We start from the raw sequence: 12239 nt of genomic DNA, 5'->3' as shown, positions 1-12239 counted from the left end.
ACGGCGGAACACTCACGGGTATACGTACGCCTAGTTCCTATTGGCGGTCTACCCTAAATACCGAGTGGCAGACCATGACGATCCAGAAGAGCGGTCGTCCTGGGTCGCAGTATACATACAACACCATACCCGGGAGCTGGAGTACGAGGTGTTATATACAAGTTCAGCAGGGGGAGGATGATGACGCACTCGACTCCGCACTGTTTAAGATTGACCTCGATGCTAACGAGAGGCAGGATTGGGGGTTATGTTACAAGACCCACCCCTTGGGCGATAGACTTGATGGAATAAACTGGATAGTTGACTACACGAGAGGAGGCCGCATGGCCTGGGAACAAGGGTGGGATGACCACGGCAGCCCGAGCTGTTCCCGAAGACTCGTGGGGTTGGGGCGTTCCAGTGAGAGTTAAGGATTACAGTAATGAGGAATTGAAGACGCTCGTAATACCAAAGGGCACTGCGTCCATCGTTACTGGTCGTCAGTTTAGTGACGGCACGATAATCTTGAGGGGTGAGCGGGACGAAAAAGCTACTGGACTCGTCCAGCATTACATCGGCCGATCGATGGGAGTAGACACGTCCAAACTGAACAAGAGCCGGAAAGGTGGTAAAGCAGCGGAAAACAGTGGCGGGGTCACCCAGGCACCCGGGGCCGACCCGCTGACCAAAATCGCCGAATTGTCAGCAGAGATCGAGCGGTTGAGGCCGGCAGCTCTAGCAGAAGACAGGATCAGAAGGAACTTCGAAGACGCTGGTCCGTTGGGTTGGGAGTCAGATCCGAAACTCTCGCATGGCGAGAGGAGCGAGGGTCACGAATACGCCGGAGATTTTGGAGGAGCACGGTGTGAAGGAGGGGGCCAGACGTTAATTCCCGATATTTATGAACACCTAGACAACGAGAGCTGGGTAGGGGGCGACAGAGTCGTGCCAGAACCCCAGTGGTCCCCAGCTCTATTTTCATACAAATTGAAAGAAGCCTACGCAAGCGTGGAAGAAGAAGTCGGACTCCGTTACAACTGCGGATGCGGCACACCCGCATGGGGCATGGAATATGATGAGTTCTTGCTCCAGTTAAAGAAGCCAACAGTCAAACACCCGAGATGTGCCGCATGCTCAATTGGAGTTGGAGTTACGGAAGACCATATACACATGATTTATCGGACGGCGTACGGACGAGCGGGCGTCGCTATTTTAGAAAGGTTCAACCGAATCAAGAACCAGACCGCCCAAGCTTGTAGACATGGGTTACAGAAGATTTTGAAAAAAGAGACCGGATTGTACAAAATGGGAGGGCCTAACATCGACGTCTATTGGGAGCTTGGCTTTGGGTTCCTCCCATATAAACCACCGAACGAAATGTACGATGAAGCCCACTCATGGCTGGGGAGTAGACTCGATTTAGGCGGGCCTCTAGGACCAGAGACATACTCCTATCTTCTAGGAGAAGAAGTCTCCCAGTTCATGACTACAGAGTGGAAGATTCCCAAGAGGATAGCAAAGATTGAGGAATGGGTCCAAACTTGTAAGTGGATGGAGGGAAAAGCGGGCACAGGGCTGCCTCTGCGAGTCGATGTGGAGGGAAGAAAACCGATGAGAGCACGTGGCAAAGGGGTAGACGGCTATTACCTCTCGGACGCCCAAGTGGAAATAGAGCTCAAGACGCCATCTGTCGAGCAGTTCAATGTTATGCAAAAGAGCGAGGGCGCAAAAATACGACCTGTTGTCAAGACAGGAAACGAAGTGAATAGGAAGATGAATTTCTTATCTTCCTACTTAGAGGTCGGACTTCATGGATCGCCCCTCTCCACGCTCTTCGCCGGCGAGGACGGGAACGAGCGGATAGATTATGACCTTATAGGAGCTGTTCGCAATCCTATGCTATGGAAGGTGCCCCTCGACCAGGGGGGATTCGACCAGCACCAGAGCAAAGATACCATCCGCACCGTCCTCCGAGAGGTAGGAAACCATATCTGGAGAGCGACCCGGAACAATGAATTTGCTGAAGTGTTCGATGCCCTATGGATATCCCTGTTTGAGTCAGACGTATTAGTGAAATGCGGCACTCGCATCTTTAAATGGCAGAACGGCCTTCCATCCGGCTCGAAGGACCAATGTTTCGGCCACGAAGCACTATGCCCAGTTGCTCTGAGCTGCGCGGACCGTGCGTATTACAACAGCTCCGATGCTGTGTTCCCTTAACCGTGGCGCGAAGGACCACCCAAACTGGTGTTGGGAAATTGCCGATACCCTTGAATCCCGTTGATTCAAGGAGAGCCCGTTGCTACTTTTTCTCTATCGTATCGTGAGACGATTCGAGGTGTAAGCTCGATCGACACGAATCTCCAAAACCAATCCAAAACGAATCTCAACCGAGTCTCCAACGAACCTCCCAAACGAATCTCAAAACGAATCTCAACCGAGTCTCCAACGAACCTCCCAAACGAATCTAAACCGAATCTTAAAGTTACCCTTAACCTAAGCTCGGTATCCCCTACCAAGGTGACGAAAACGCGTAGCGTTTACCGGTGGGAGGATTGGTTAAACCAATCCTCAAAGTCGTCACCTTGGCAGGGCGTTTCTTAACCTTTTGCAACATTCCCGCCCACCCTGCCGACCAGTGTCCTGGTACACCATGCAAGAGTGAGCGAGAACGTTGCCTTTGTTATAAATAATTTGGGGAAAACCAGAGCCCCAAGACCCCGGTGGTCTGCAGATGTGCGCTACTGCGGGTTTACGATACGTCAATCGCTATTGAGGCAAGGAAGAGCTCCAAGGATTCCAAGTCAAGTGTGGAGTTTGGAGTTTCCTTAATGACCGTAACGTACTTTATCAAGCAAAAATGTCTCGAAGGCCTAATCCTCAAAAATAGCGGAGAAATCACGTCCGTATCATAAACCCCGCGATGTCAAGGTTCCTTAAGAATCCTTAACACCTTATTATCAGAAAATGTAAAACAATTAGCATTTTTACATGTGAATTCTATATAAAATATTGTATTGTTACTTATCTATTTCCTTTGTTTCTGTTATCACCCCAGGGAAAAATTTTAATGGGAGATTCTAGAGGCCAAAATAGGACGAAAATCAAGAATAACAATTTGTTGATTGAGGCTTCGTTAAAAAGTTATTAAAAATTTAAATTAAAAAATTGCAAATTATTTTGAAAAAATTATTTTTAGCTGCGAGGGTCAATTAGAATCATTTTTGGTGAATAGACATACCCCCGAAATCCTAACCATTTTCGAGAAAAAAATTCATTACTGAAAATATAATGTCTGACCATAACTGTCTGTTACCCTGAAAATTGAAAAGTTTCAAATCATTCTAGAAAAATTATTTTCGGTTATGGGGGTCGATTACAAACATTTTTGGTCATTACACATACCCCCGAATTTCTACGCACTTTCGAGAAAAAAATTCCTTAGCGAAAATATAATTTCTAGTCAGAGATGTCACTCCAAAATTTCGTGCGGATCTTTAAAACGTCATAACTCCCGAACGGATTGGTCGATTTTAATCTTTAAAAAAGCAAACTACGCGTATTTTAGTGCAGACTATGTAGGAATTGCAAAAATATTCGAAAAGTTGTTCCTTGGCCTCGCAAAATCAGAAAAACCCAATAAAAATGGTCCATTTTTCAAACATCCACAACTCCTGCAATAGTGAATATATTTCAATGAAACTTTTTTCTGAAGTAGAGCTCATGGGTACCTACAAAAAAGTATTAGACAACTTTTCTGTAGGGCGTCAAACAAAATTACTAAAAATCAAAAACCGATTTCCAAGAAAAATCGACAGGTGCCTAATTTTTCGGCAAAATTAAAAAATTTCAAATCGTCCTAAAAAAATTATTTTTAGTTAGAAGGATCAATTACAACCATTTTTGGTGAATACACATACCCCTGAAATCCTACTCACTTTTGAGAAAAAAATTCAAGTAGGTGAACAAATTGCCGTTCTACTGCCGAAACTTTGAACGTTAATAACTTTTTAACGAAAACTCAATCAACAAATTGGTATTCTTGATTTTCGTCTTATTTTGTCCTCTAGAATCTCCCGTTAAAATTTTTCCCAGGGGTGGCAGAACACCCTTCTTACTTTAATTCCCAGTTTTTTTCTACTTGTATCAAAGAGATTTTCCCGTTAATTACAAATAAATATTATCATCGTTTAATTAAGTTCTTGAAATTTTCGAGAATTTCGATGTATTCGAGATTCTCGAGTATTCTCAAGTACTCGTCTCGATCTCGCCTCGACATTTCCGAAACATCGCACACCCCTACTAAATACATATAAATATTAAATAACGTTTCACATATCTATACATCCAACATGAATCGTGTATACATATATATATATAATATATATATATATATAAATAATATCATCTAATCTAACATTAAATAATAGAAACAATCTTGTACATTTATGTAGTAATAAGCGTTCAGTACGAGTGAGCTTACAAATATAGGAATGTATATCGCGCGGGAAATGTGAAAACAGTTATTGTTGTTCGTCAGCTGAAATAAGAAAAGACGTTTATGGCATACTTTCCAGGCAACTCTTGATATGCTGCCAAGCTTGCAGTCCCTGCAATTGTTTAAGATAACGTCGATCTATCGGTGCGAGGATATAGAAAAAAGTAAAATACCTACCTTCCTAGCGAGCTTGAATTGTAAAATGCAATAAGCTGCCAAAATTTCTTTTAAGTCTACTACCTTTTGATGTTGAAATCTCTCTATGTCCATCATTGCTTTAATAGAAAACGATCTGGAAGAATCAGATACATGCATAAAAATTGTATTCTTATAGCGAGTTAATTTTTAAAGCTAATGTTATTTCAATTTACGCTTAAACGCAATATTTAATCAAAATTTCGTACTTCAAATCTTCATCCACTTGTTTGACAGCTTCTTCGTGCTGTGCAATTCTTTGCTCTAGTTGCAATATCTTCAATTCACGCACTTCCTCTGTATTCACGGAACCAAATAATCGTGACATTAAGCCCGACTTACCTGTAATAGTGCACGTTAATACGTAATAGATTCTATAACTTCAATTTAATTAGTAATAATACGCGACACAGGACAGAACCTTGCATGACTTTCTCCTTCTGATCAAACGTGTTAGTCAATGCATCGTGAGCTTCATCTTTAGCTAACTGTAAAGCCTCCCTTCGTCTAACTACTGCTTGTAGCGCAGAAGCACCAAACAACCATTCTTTTAACTGATCTGCTATTAGCTCTTCCTCTTCAAGAATCGTGTCTATCATTGCTGCTAACGAGTCCAGATAGTGGCCCGATTTCTACGAAAATAGGCTGTAATGCAGTGCGTTTTGCAATACACATAGTTGCTAGGGTGTATCATAATCTTATTAAAGTTATTACGTGAAAGATAGGGGCGTGTGAGGTCTCGAAAATGTCGAGTCTTTCACGAGATCGAGATGAATCTTCGAAAGTATCGTGTCAATCGAGAATATCTTGATTTTTTTTCAGAATGATTTGTAATATTTCAATTTCGCCGAAAAATTTCAGCAGCTACCCCCTGTCAATTTTTCTTAAAAATTCGTTTTTCATTTTTAGTAATTTTGTTTGACGCCTTACAGAAAACTTGTCTAATACTTTTTTGTAGGTACCCATAAGCTCTACTTCAGAAAAAAGTTTCAATAAAATACACTCACTATTATAGAAATTATGGTCATTTGAAAATTGGACCATTTTTATGGGGTTTTTCTCATTTTACGGGGTCAAGGAACAACTTTTCGAATATTTTTACGATTTGTACATATTCTACACTAAAATGCGCGTAGTTTGCTTTTTCAAACATTAAAATCGTCCAATCCGTTCAGGAGTTATGACATTTTAAAGATTTGCACGAAATTTCAGTGAAACATATCAGCGGTATGGTCAGACATGAAATTTTCGGTAATGAATTTTTTTCTCGAAAGTGCGTAGGAATTCGGGGGTATGTTTATTCACCAAAAATGATTGTAATTGACCCCTGCAAATGAAAATAATTTTTCCAAAACGATTTGAAAATTTTTAATTTTGCCGAAAAATTTCACACCTTCTCGAATTTTTTTCTCGAAAGTGCGTAGGAATTCGGGGGTATGTCTATTCACCAAAAATGATTGTAATTAACCCCCGCAACCAAAAATAATTTTTCCAAAACGACTTGCAACATTCTTTTTCCCCGTCGAAAAATTTCACACCTTCCCGAATTTTTTTCTCAAAAATGGGTAGGATTTCGAGTGTATGTCTAATGACCAAAAATGATTGTAATTGACCCCCGTAACCGAAAATAATTTTTCGAGAAGGATTTGGAATTTTTGAATTTAATTGTTAATAACTTTTTAACGAAGCCTCCATCAACAAATTGGTATTCTTGATTTTCGTCTTATTTTGGCCTCTAGAATCCCCCATTAATATTTTTCCTGTATTCGAGATATTTTTCGAGATCCCCCAAACATGGAGATCTCGATATTTTCGAGACCCCGCACACTCCTAATAAAAGGCTAACAATTTTAATACTTTTTATTTAAAATTTTAAATACCTACCTGTAAACCATCGCCCATTTCTCTCTCTATGGCACTCCACTCACTGAACACACGACCATAATTTGCATGTAGTTTGTACAAACTGTATTGCTTTTCTACTAATCGCGCGCGCACACGGAGAAGATTGCATAAGTTATTCTAAAATAGATATCAAAGGAGTATTATATTTAATTCGTACTTACTTTCGAATAGTTAACTAAATAATCAACGTACTTGAAGTTCAATTCCATAATTTTTTATTGTTTCAAACCGTTTGTCCGGTTTCCTTAATCGCACTGCTACGCTCAGTGCTTTTAATTTTGATTCTGCTAGCTGCAAGTATCCTATGTGAAAGTACAAACGATTACAATAGTTTTTTGGCATATATGGTATAACTTAACGGTGACGTATTTTTAATAAGTTATTCCACTTACCAGTCTCTTTAATACTTTCCCTCCAGCCATCCTTCTGTTGTAGAAACCCCATAAAATGCTCATCGCGAGACAGTATGGGATGCGACGCTACCCTTAGAAGGAAATTCTTCAAAAAAATTGTTAACGAATTTTAAATTATATGTAACCAAGTAATAAGAGATATGCAAATGTAGACATACTTCAAGACCTGCTCTACGCCGGTCAACAAAGTCGGGATCAAATGTGTCGGTGGTAACTTTTTGCCATGCGTATAGCACTTTTTTTTCTGGCAATGGAGGCAGTACAATGTATGGATAAGAAATCTCTAAATAAGCTCGAAGCAGTTCAAATTCTGTGTATCGACGCCACAGAGAACTTACTTTGGTGAGCGCACCTTTAAAGTCAGGATCAGTAACTCTACAATAATATTGTACGCTAAAATACTTTGCACTTTCAATAATAATTTTCACATCAAATTGAAATTAAATCACCCTCCGATATTAAAACTTATTAATTTCATTGCATTATTACTCACTTAGTCTCAATGAGGTAGACTGTATAAAATTCTCTTAAATTCAATGCTCCGTTTGCTCGCTTTTCAGCCTCAGCTATTGAGATCTCCATATGCTCAAATAATGAATCCTAATACACAAATTAAGTAATGCAAAATCCTAAGATAGAGGAAATTTAGGTTTTATTTAGAACTAGGTTTTTGTACACAAAGTACTAGGTTTCTAACTACCATTCGAAATTATGCTTTTGTAACAAAAAGATAACAGTAGACGTTACATATTAAATGTGAAATTAAAACATTCAGGAATGTTTTTTAAAGTAGGATATATGGTGTTTGAGGAGGCCACGAAAAGAAATTAACAGAGAATAATGTGGATAATTTAAATGTTTAAAAATAATGCAACCTACAACAGTAATACAGATTTTAATTAAATTTAATACATGTCAAATTATGTAAGGGATCTTAGAGAAACTAGATTCGCATTAGAAACATGTGAAGCATGTTAATTTAAAGTAATCACTTCATGTGTCCATTTCAGAATCGTAAAAGGAACAAGATTTGAGCTGTTGAAGCCGTTGAAGCTGTGAAAGAAAAAGCGGCACGCGTCCTGAAGGATCTAACAGAAGACTTCCAGCACTGTTTCGAACAATGAAAGATTCGCATGGAGCATTGTAGGGATAACAGAGGAGTGTATATTGAAGGTAATGATAAGTAAATATCTATGAAATCAAAATAAAATGTTTTACATCGTCAGTCCTGTTATTTAATAGCTGCACCTTGTATACTTCGCAACAATTATCAATAATCTCAAATCATTCGATACCTTGATACCAACGAAATACTGAAACTCATGCAAAAGGTAAATTATTATTCGAAAAAAGATTATAGCCAGAGTTTAGCGATCTGCAGGTAGTTATACGTTAGTATTTTGTTAAATTAGGAGAAACCACAAATGTGTCAGTGTGCAGAATTCCAACAATTGTGCAAAACAGTAATAGTTTTTACTAATTGTAAATACTTTAGCTGGAAATGGCATATACAATGGTACAAGTATAAAATTCTTCCTCATTCGCCATAGTTATCATACATATTCTTCAAAATAATAATGGTACATTGCAAAAGAATACATAAAAAGTAAGAATAATCTTAAATATATAATATAAAATAATGTACAAGCACGTGAGGTAAATGTGTATTCATTAAATAATTATTACAAAAATTTAACAACGAATTATCAGTGAGACAGTATTTTATTATTAAATTATATTAAAACGAAAGCTGTAAGTACACATTATAGAATTAGTACTATAAACATAAAATCATGCAACTGGATAACATTGATTAATAACGATTCAATTTTAGTCCAAGTTTTTACATGCTTCGATGCCTATTTAAAATATAGGTTTAAATGCTCCGAGAAACAGTCGCGTGTATATACATACACTAAAGTACCGCCAACACTAATGCAATGGTGCTCACAAACAATTTATGACCTACTTCCACGTAATTCCAAACAAAACGAAATCTTTCGATCTATCGTCTCCTTAACGGAATTAATCATTCTCGAGAAACGCGATACTTTTTTCTATATAGACGCAGAAATAATTATCACTTCCTGTACAGGTATTTTCATTAAAAATAATATAACGAAAAATTTCAAAATCGACGCATCCATCGATCGAATGCACGCCACCGTAAATTCATTAAAAACCCAAAGACAGTTGTCAAAAACAAGGTCATATAGTCACATAAAACACAGAGGCGTGAGAAGCTTTAATTTCTTATATCAACCATAACAAAGCATGAGAAACACTGCGCACCGTTTCGATTCTTTTAGAATAAATGCACGCGTGTTATCGTTGCAACTCGAATCTCCGGTTTATGCAACGTCGAAGTCTAAGATTCACAGAAACAGAACGACAATCAACAAATTCACAAAGCTATTCAAAGAGGAACGCGTTTAAAGCATAGTATCGAGCGATGAGTATCGATTTGGCGGACGAATTAAAACGGAAGGAGACTCGAAGCGTCACTTACCTCTTTCTGCGTCTCCGCCGCTGTCATATTTGCGTTTGCCTCCCTCTGGTAATTTCCGTTTTGAAACACCTCTTCCATGATTCCAAATCGGCCTACAAATCTACGAAGTAGTAAAGGAATTTCGAAACCTTTCACATCACGTTCACTTTCTCCATTACTGGCGAACCGCTCGATTCGACTGAGCACTGTTCATTGCACCTAGCTAAATTCCCTTTGAGGCTCTCGATAAAAAGGCCGCCTTATCGATGTTTCGTTTTCGAACACTTTTCGTTAATTCAATGGTCGCGTACGTTACAATTCTCACAAATAATTCACTGGCAGATGTTCGTTTGGGACACAATCGCGTCATCCGAGTGTTCGTAACTGACGACGGTTTAAATTCTGTCTAGGGATTTTTTCACGTTACGTTAAAAACTCCCGAAATGGGCGCGCGCACTTGATTCTTTCTAGGGTTGAAATAGTTTCCGTATTATACACAGAGATGACAGATTCAGCACCTGGTGCACTATTCAGCCATGCCAGATCACGCGTACGTGAGCTCGTGGAATTTCGGAAAGTCGACAAAGGCAAACTGAAAGAACCGCCCAAATTTCTCGCGGAATAGTTCGTTACCTTCAACGCTAGATGGCGTTTATTTCTCGACCTCAAACCCTCTGGTGCTAAAACGCCCAAGTTTGTCGTGGAATAGTTCGTTACCTTCAACGTTAGATGGCGCATATTTCTCGATCTCGAACCCTCTGGTGTTAAAACGCCCAAGCTTGTCGAGAAATCCATCTAGCGTGGACGATACGAACTATTCCACGACAAACTTGGGCGTTTTAGCACCAGAGGGTTTGAGGTCGAGAAATATGCGCCATCTATCGTTAGAAATAACGAACTATACCACGACAAACTTGGGCTGCTCTATCGACTCCCACGAGGTGTTTGCCTTCGTCCCTGTCAGTTTTTTGCCCCTGCTGATCTCTACTAGCCTCTGCATGCCACTGCTGACCATTGCTTACCGTTGCTGACAAATTCTGACATGATATAATATAATATAATGTATTCATATGTATTAAAATTTTGTATAATGTAAATCTATGACAATAAGAAATATAATTTCAAAGAATTCTATGTGTTCTCATCATTTTTACATTTCTTTTTCTCTCTTTGGGTAGCTTCGAAGAATCGAGAAAGAGAGCATGTATCAGCACAGGCGAGGTATACGAGTAGACCTATTCACTGAATTAATATTGATGAGCTGACAGCTGTAGTGTGTGCATAAATATATGTGAGTTGACTATGCAGAGATTGAAATTCATTTCTAAATCTGTTGGTAATATTGCAAATGGCACGAAAATGGTAATGGCGTTTCGAGACAGAGATGCCAGAAAGGCACCGAAGGTGCTCTCTCACACTATGTCAGATCACGCGTACGTGAGCTCGTGGAGTTTCGGTGAGTCGACAAAGACAAACTAACGTATGCCCTCTTTCTCGATTCTCCGAAGTTGCCCGAAGTAATTTCGGACCGCCTCGTGAGAGTCGAGAGAGAAAGGCTCACATTTGCCTTCACGCTCTTGAACAACTAACATCCGACCTCCCGTCAACAGGTCTCCACTGGCCTCTGCTGACCGCTGCTGACTACCGTTTATATTTCTGACAACGTACAACGATTACTACTGACGTCTGCCTGCCTCCGTTGGACTCTGCTAACCGCTACTGACCACTCCTGATACTCCTGACACTCCTGACAGCGTACAACGATTATGACCGTCTACTGTCACCCTCTCCAGGCTTCTGCTGACCATCGCTTATATTTGTGACAACGTATAACGATTACTACTGCCTTCTGTCACCTCCACTGGATTCTACTGACCGCTGCTGGTCTCTACATGCCTCTACTGATTGCTAACCTAAATTATCAGGTAATGTCATAAAATTGTTTTACCAAGATACACTTCCTTTTACGAAGTACAAGACACGACTATATGTACGTTTGAATTTTCCTACAAATCTCCGCTGGCCTTTGCTGACCGCTGCTGACCACTCCGGATACTTCTGACAATGTACAACGATTACTACTTCCTACTGCTTGCCCCTGCTGGTCTCTGCTTCCCACTGCTGACTTTCGAATGCCTCTACTGACCTCCATTGGCCTCCGCTGACCGCTGCTGACCACTCCGGATACTTTTGACAACGTACAACGATTACTACTTCCTCCTGCTTGCCCCTGCTGGTCTCTGCTTCCCTCTGCTGACCTCCGAATGTCTCTACCGACCTCCATTGGACTCTACTGACCACCGCTGACCAACGTTGCCCACTACTGACCGTTGCTGACAACTTCTAACATGATTTATATGTATTAACCTTTGTATAATGTAAATCTACACCAATAAATGTTATAATTTAAACAAATTCTATCTGTTCTCATCATTTTTTACCTTCTTTTCCTCTCCGAATCATTTCCTTAGTTATAAGACTCCCTCAGAAGCGCTCGACCGATTCTACGTATCTTTAAAAATTTTCTAAGTTCTTTGGAAAGATTTCAAATCTCCCGCCGCCAGAAAATTTCTGGGAATTCCTGGAAATGACGTCATTTCTAGGAATTCCTGAAATTTCTCGGAATCCCTGAAACAGATCGGAAAACCCTGAAACTTTACGGGAGCCCTGAAATTTCTCGGAAACCCTGAAAATTCTTGGAATCCCTGAAATTTCTCGGAATCCCTGAAATTTCTTGGAAGTTTCAGGCAGCAGCTCCGGC

At 40.0% G+C, this 12239-nt stretch overlaps 1 protein-coding gene across 2 annotated transcripts; it reads right to left on the bottom strand.

Annotated features, from left to right (window-relative positions):
* Positions 1 to 4334: 4334 nt before the first annotated feature.
* LOC143343690 (sorting nexin-4) lies at positions 4335 to 9847 on the bottom strand. Of its 2 annotated transcripts, none has more exons than XM_076768840.1 (10): positions 9500 to 9847; positions 7484 to 7590; positions 7149 to 7365; positions 6970 to 7075; positions 6770 to 6879; positions 6557 to 6694; positions 5094 to 5304; positions 4882 to 5014; positions 4655 to 4769; positions 4335 to 4589 (listed from the first exon to the last, which is right to left on the bottom strand). In XM_076768840.1, the coding sequence occupies exons 1-10, from the start codon at positions 9575 to 9577 to the stop codon at positions 4539 to 4541; spliced, it is 1266 nt and encodes a 421-aa protein (XP_076624955.1). In that variant the 5' UTR covers positions 9578 to 9847; the 3' UTR covers positions 4335 to 4538. The 2 variants fall into 2 exon arrangements, with proteins under 2 accessions (XP_076624955.1, XP_076624956.1); XM_076768841.1 differs by lacking the exon at positions 9500 to 9847 and adding an exon at positions 9283 to 9443.
* Between the last annotated feature and the right edge of the window lie 2392 nt (positions 9848 to 12239).

The sequence above is a fragment of the Colletes latitarsis genome, chromosome 7 (assembly GCF_051014445.1).
Source record: "Colletes latitarsis isolate SP2378_abdomen chromosome 7, iyColLati1, whole genome shotgun sequence".
Taxonomy (NCBI): Eukaryota; Metazoa; Arthropoda; class Insecta; order Hymenoptera; family Colletidae; genus Colletes; species Colletes latitarsis.
The sequence above is the reverse complement of the archived record's forward strand: the minus strand, read 5'-3'. Positions and strand labels throughout refer to the sequence as shown.

Excerpts from the sequence above, each read along its gene's own strand:
- LOC143343690 (XM_076768840.1), bottom strand. The coding sequence starts at position 9,577 with ATGGAAGAGGTGTTTCAAAACGGAAATTACCAGAGGGAGGCAAACGCA. Across the intron at positions 5,015-5,093 it reads GAAGGAGAAAGTCATGCAAG|GTAAGTCGGGCTTAATGTCA; the intron begins GTTCTGTCCTGT and ends GCACTATTACAG. Across the intron at positions 4,770-4,881 it reads CAAGTGGATGAAGATTTGAA|ATCGTTTTCTATTAAAGCAA; the intron begins GTACGAAATTTT and ends TGATTCTTCCAG.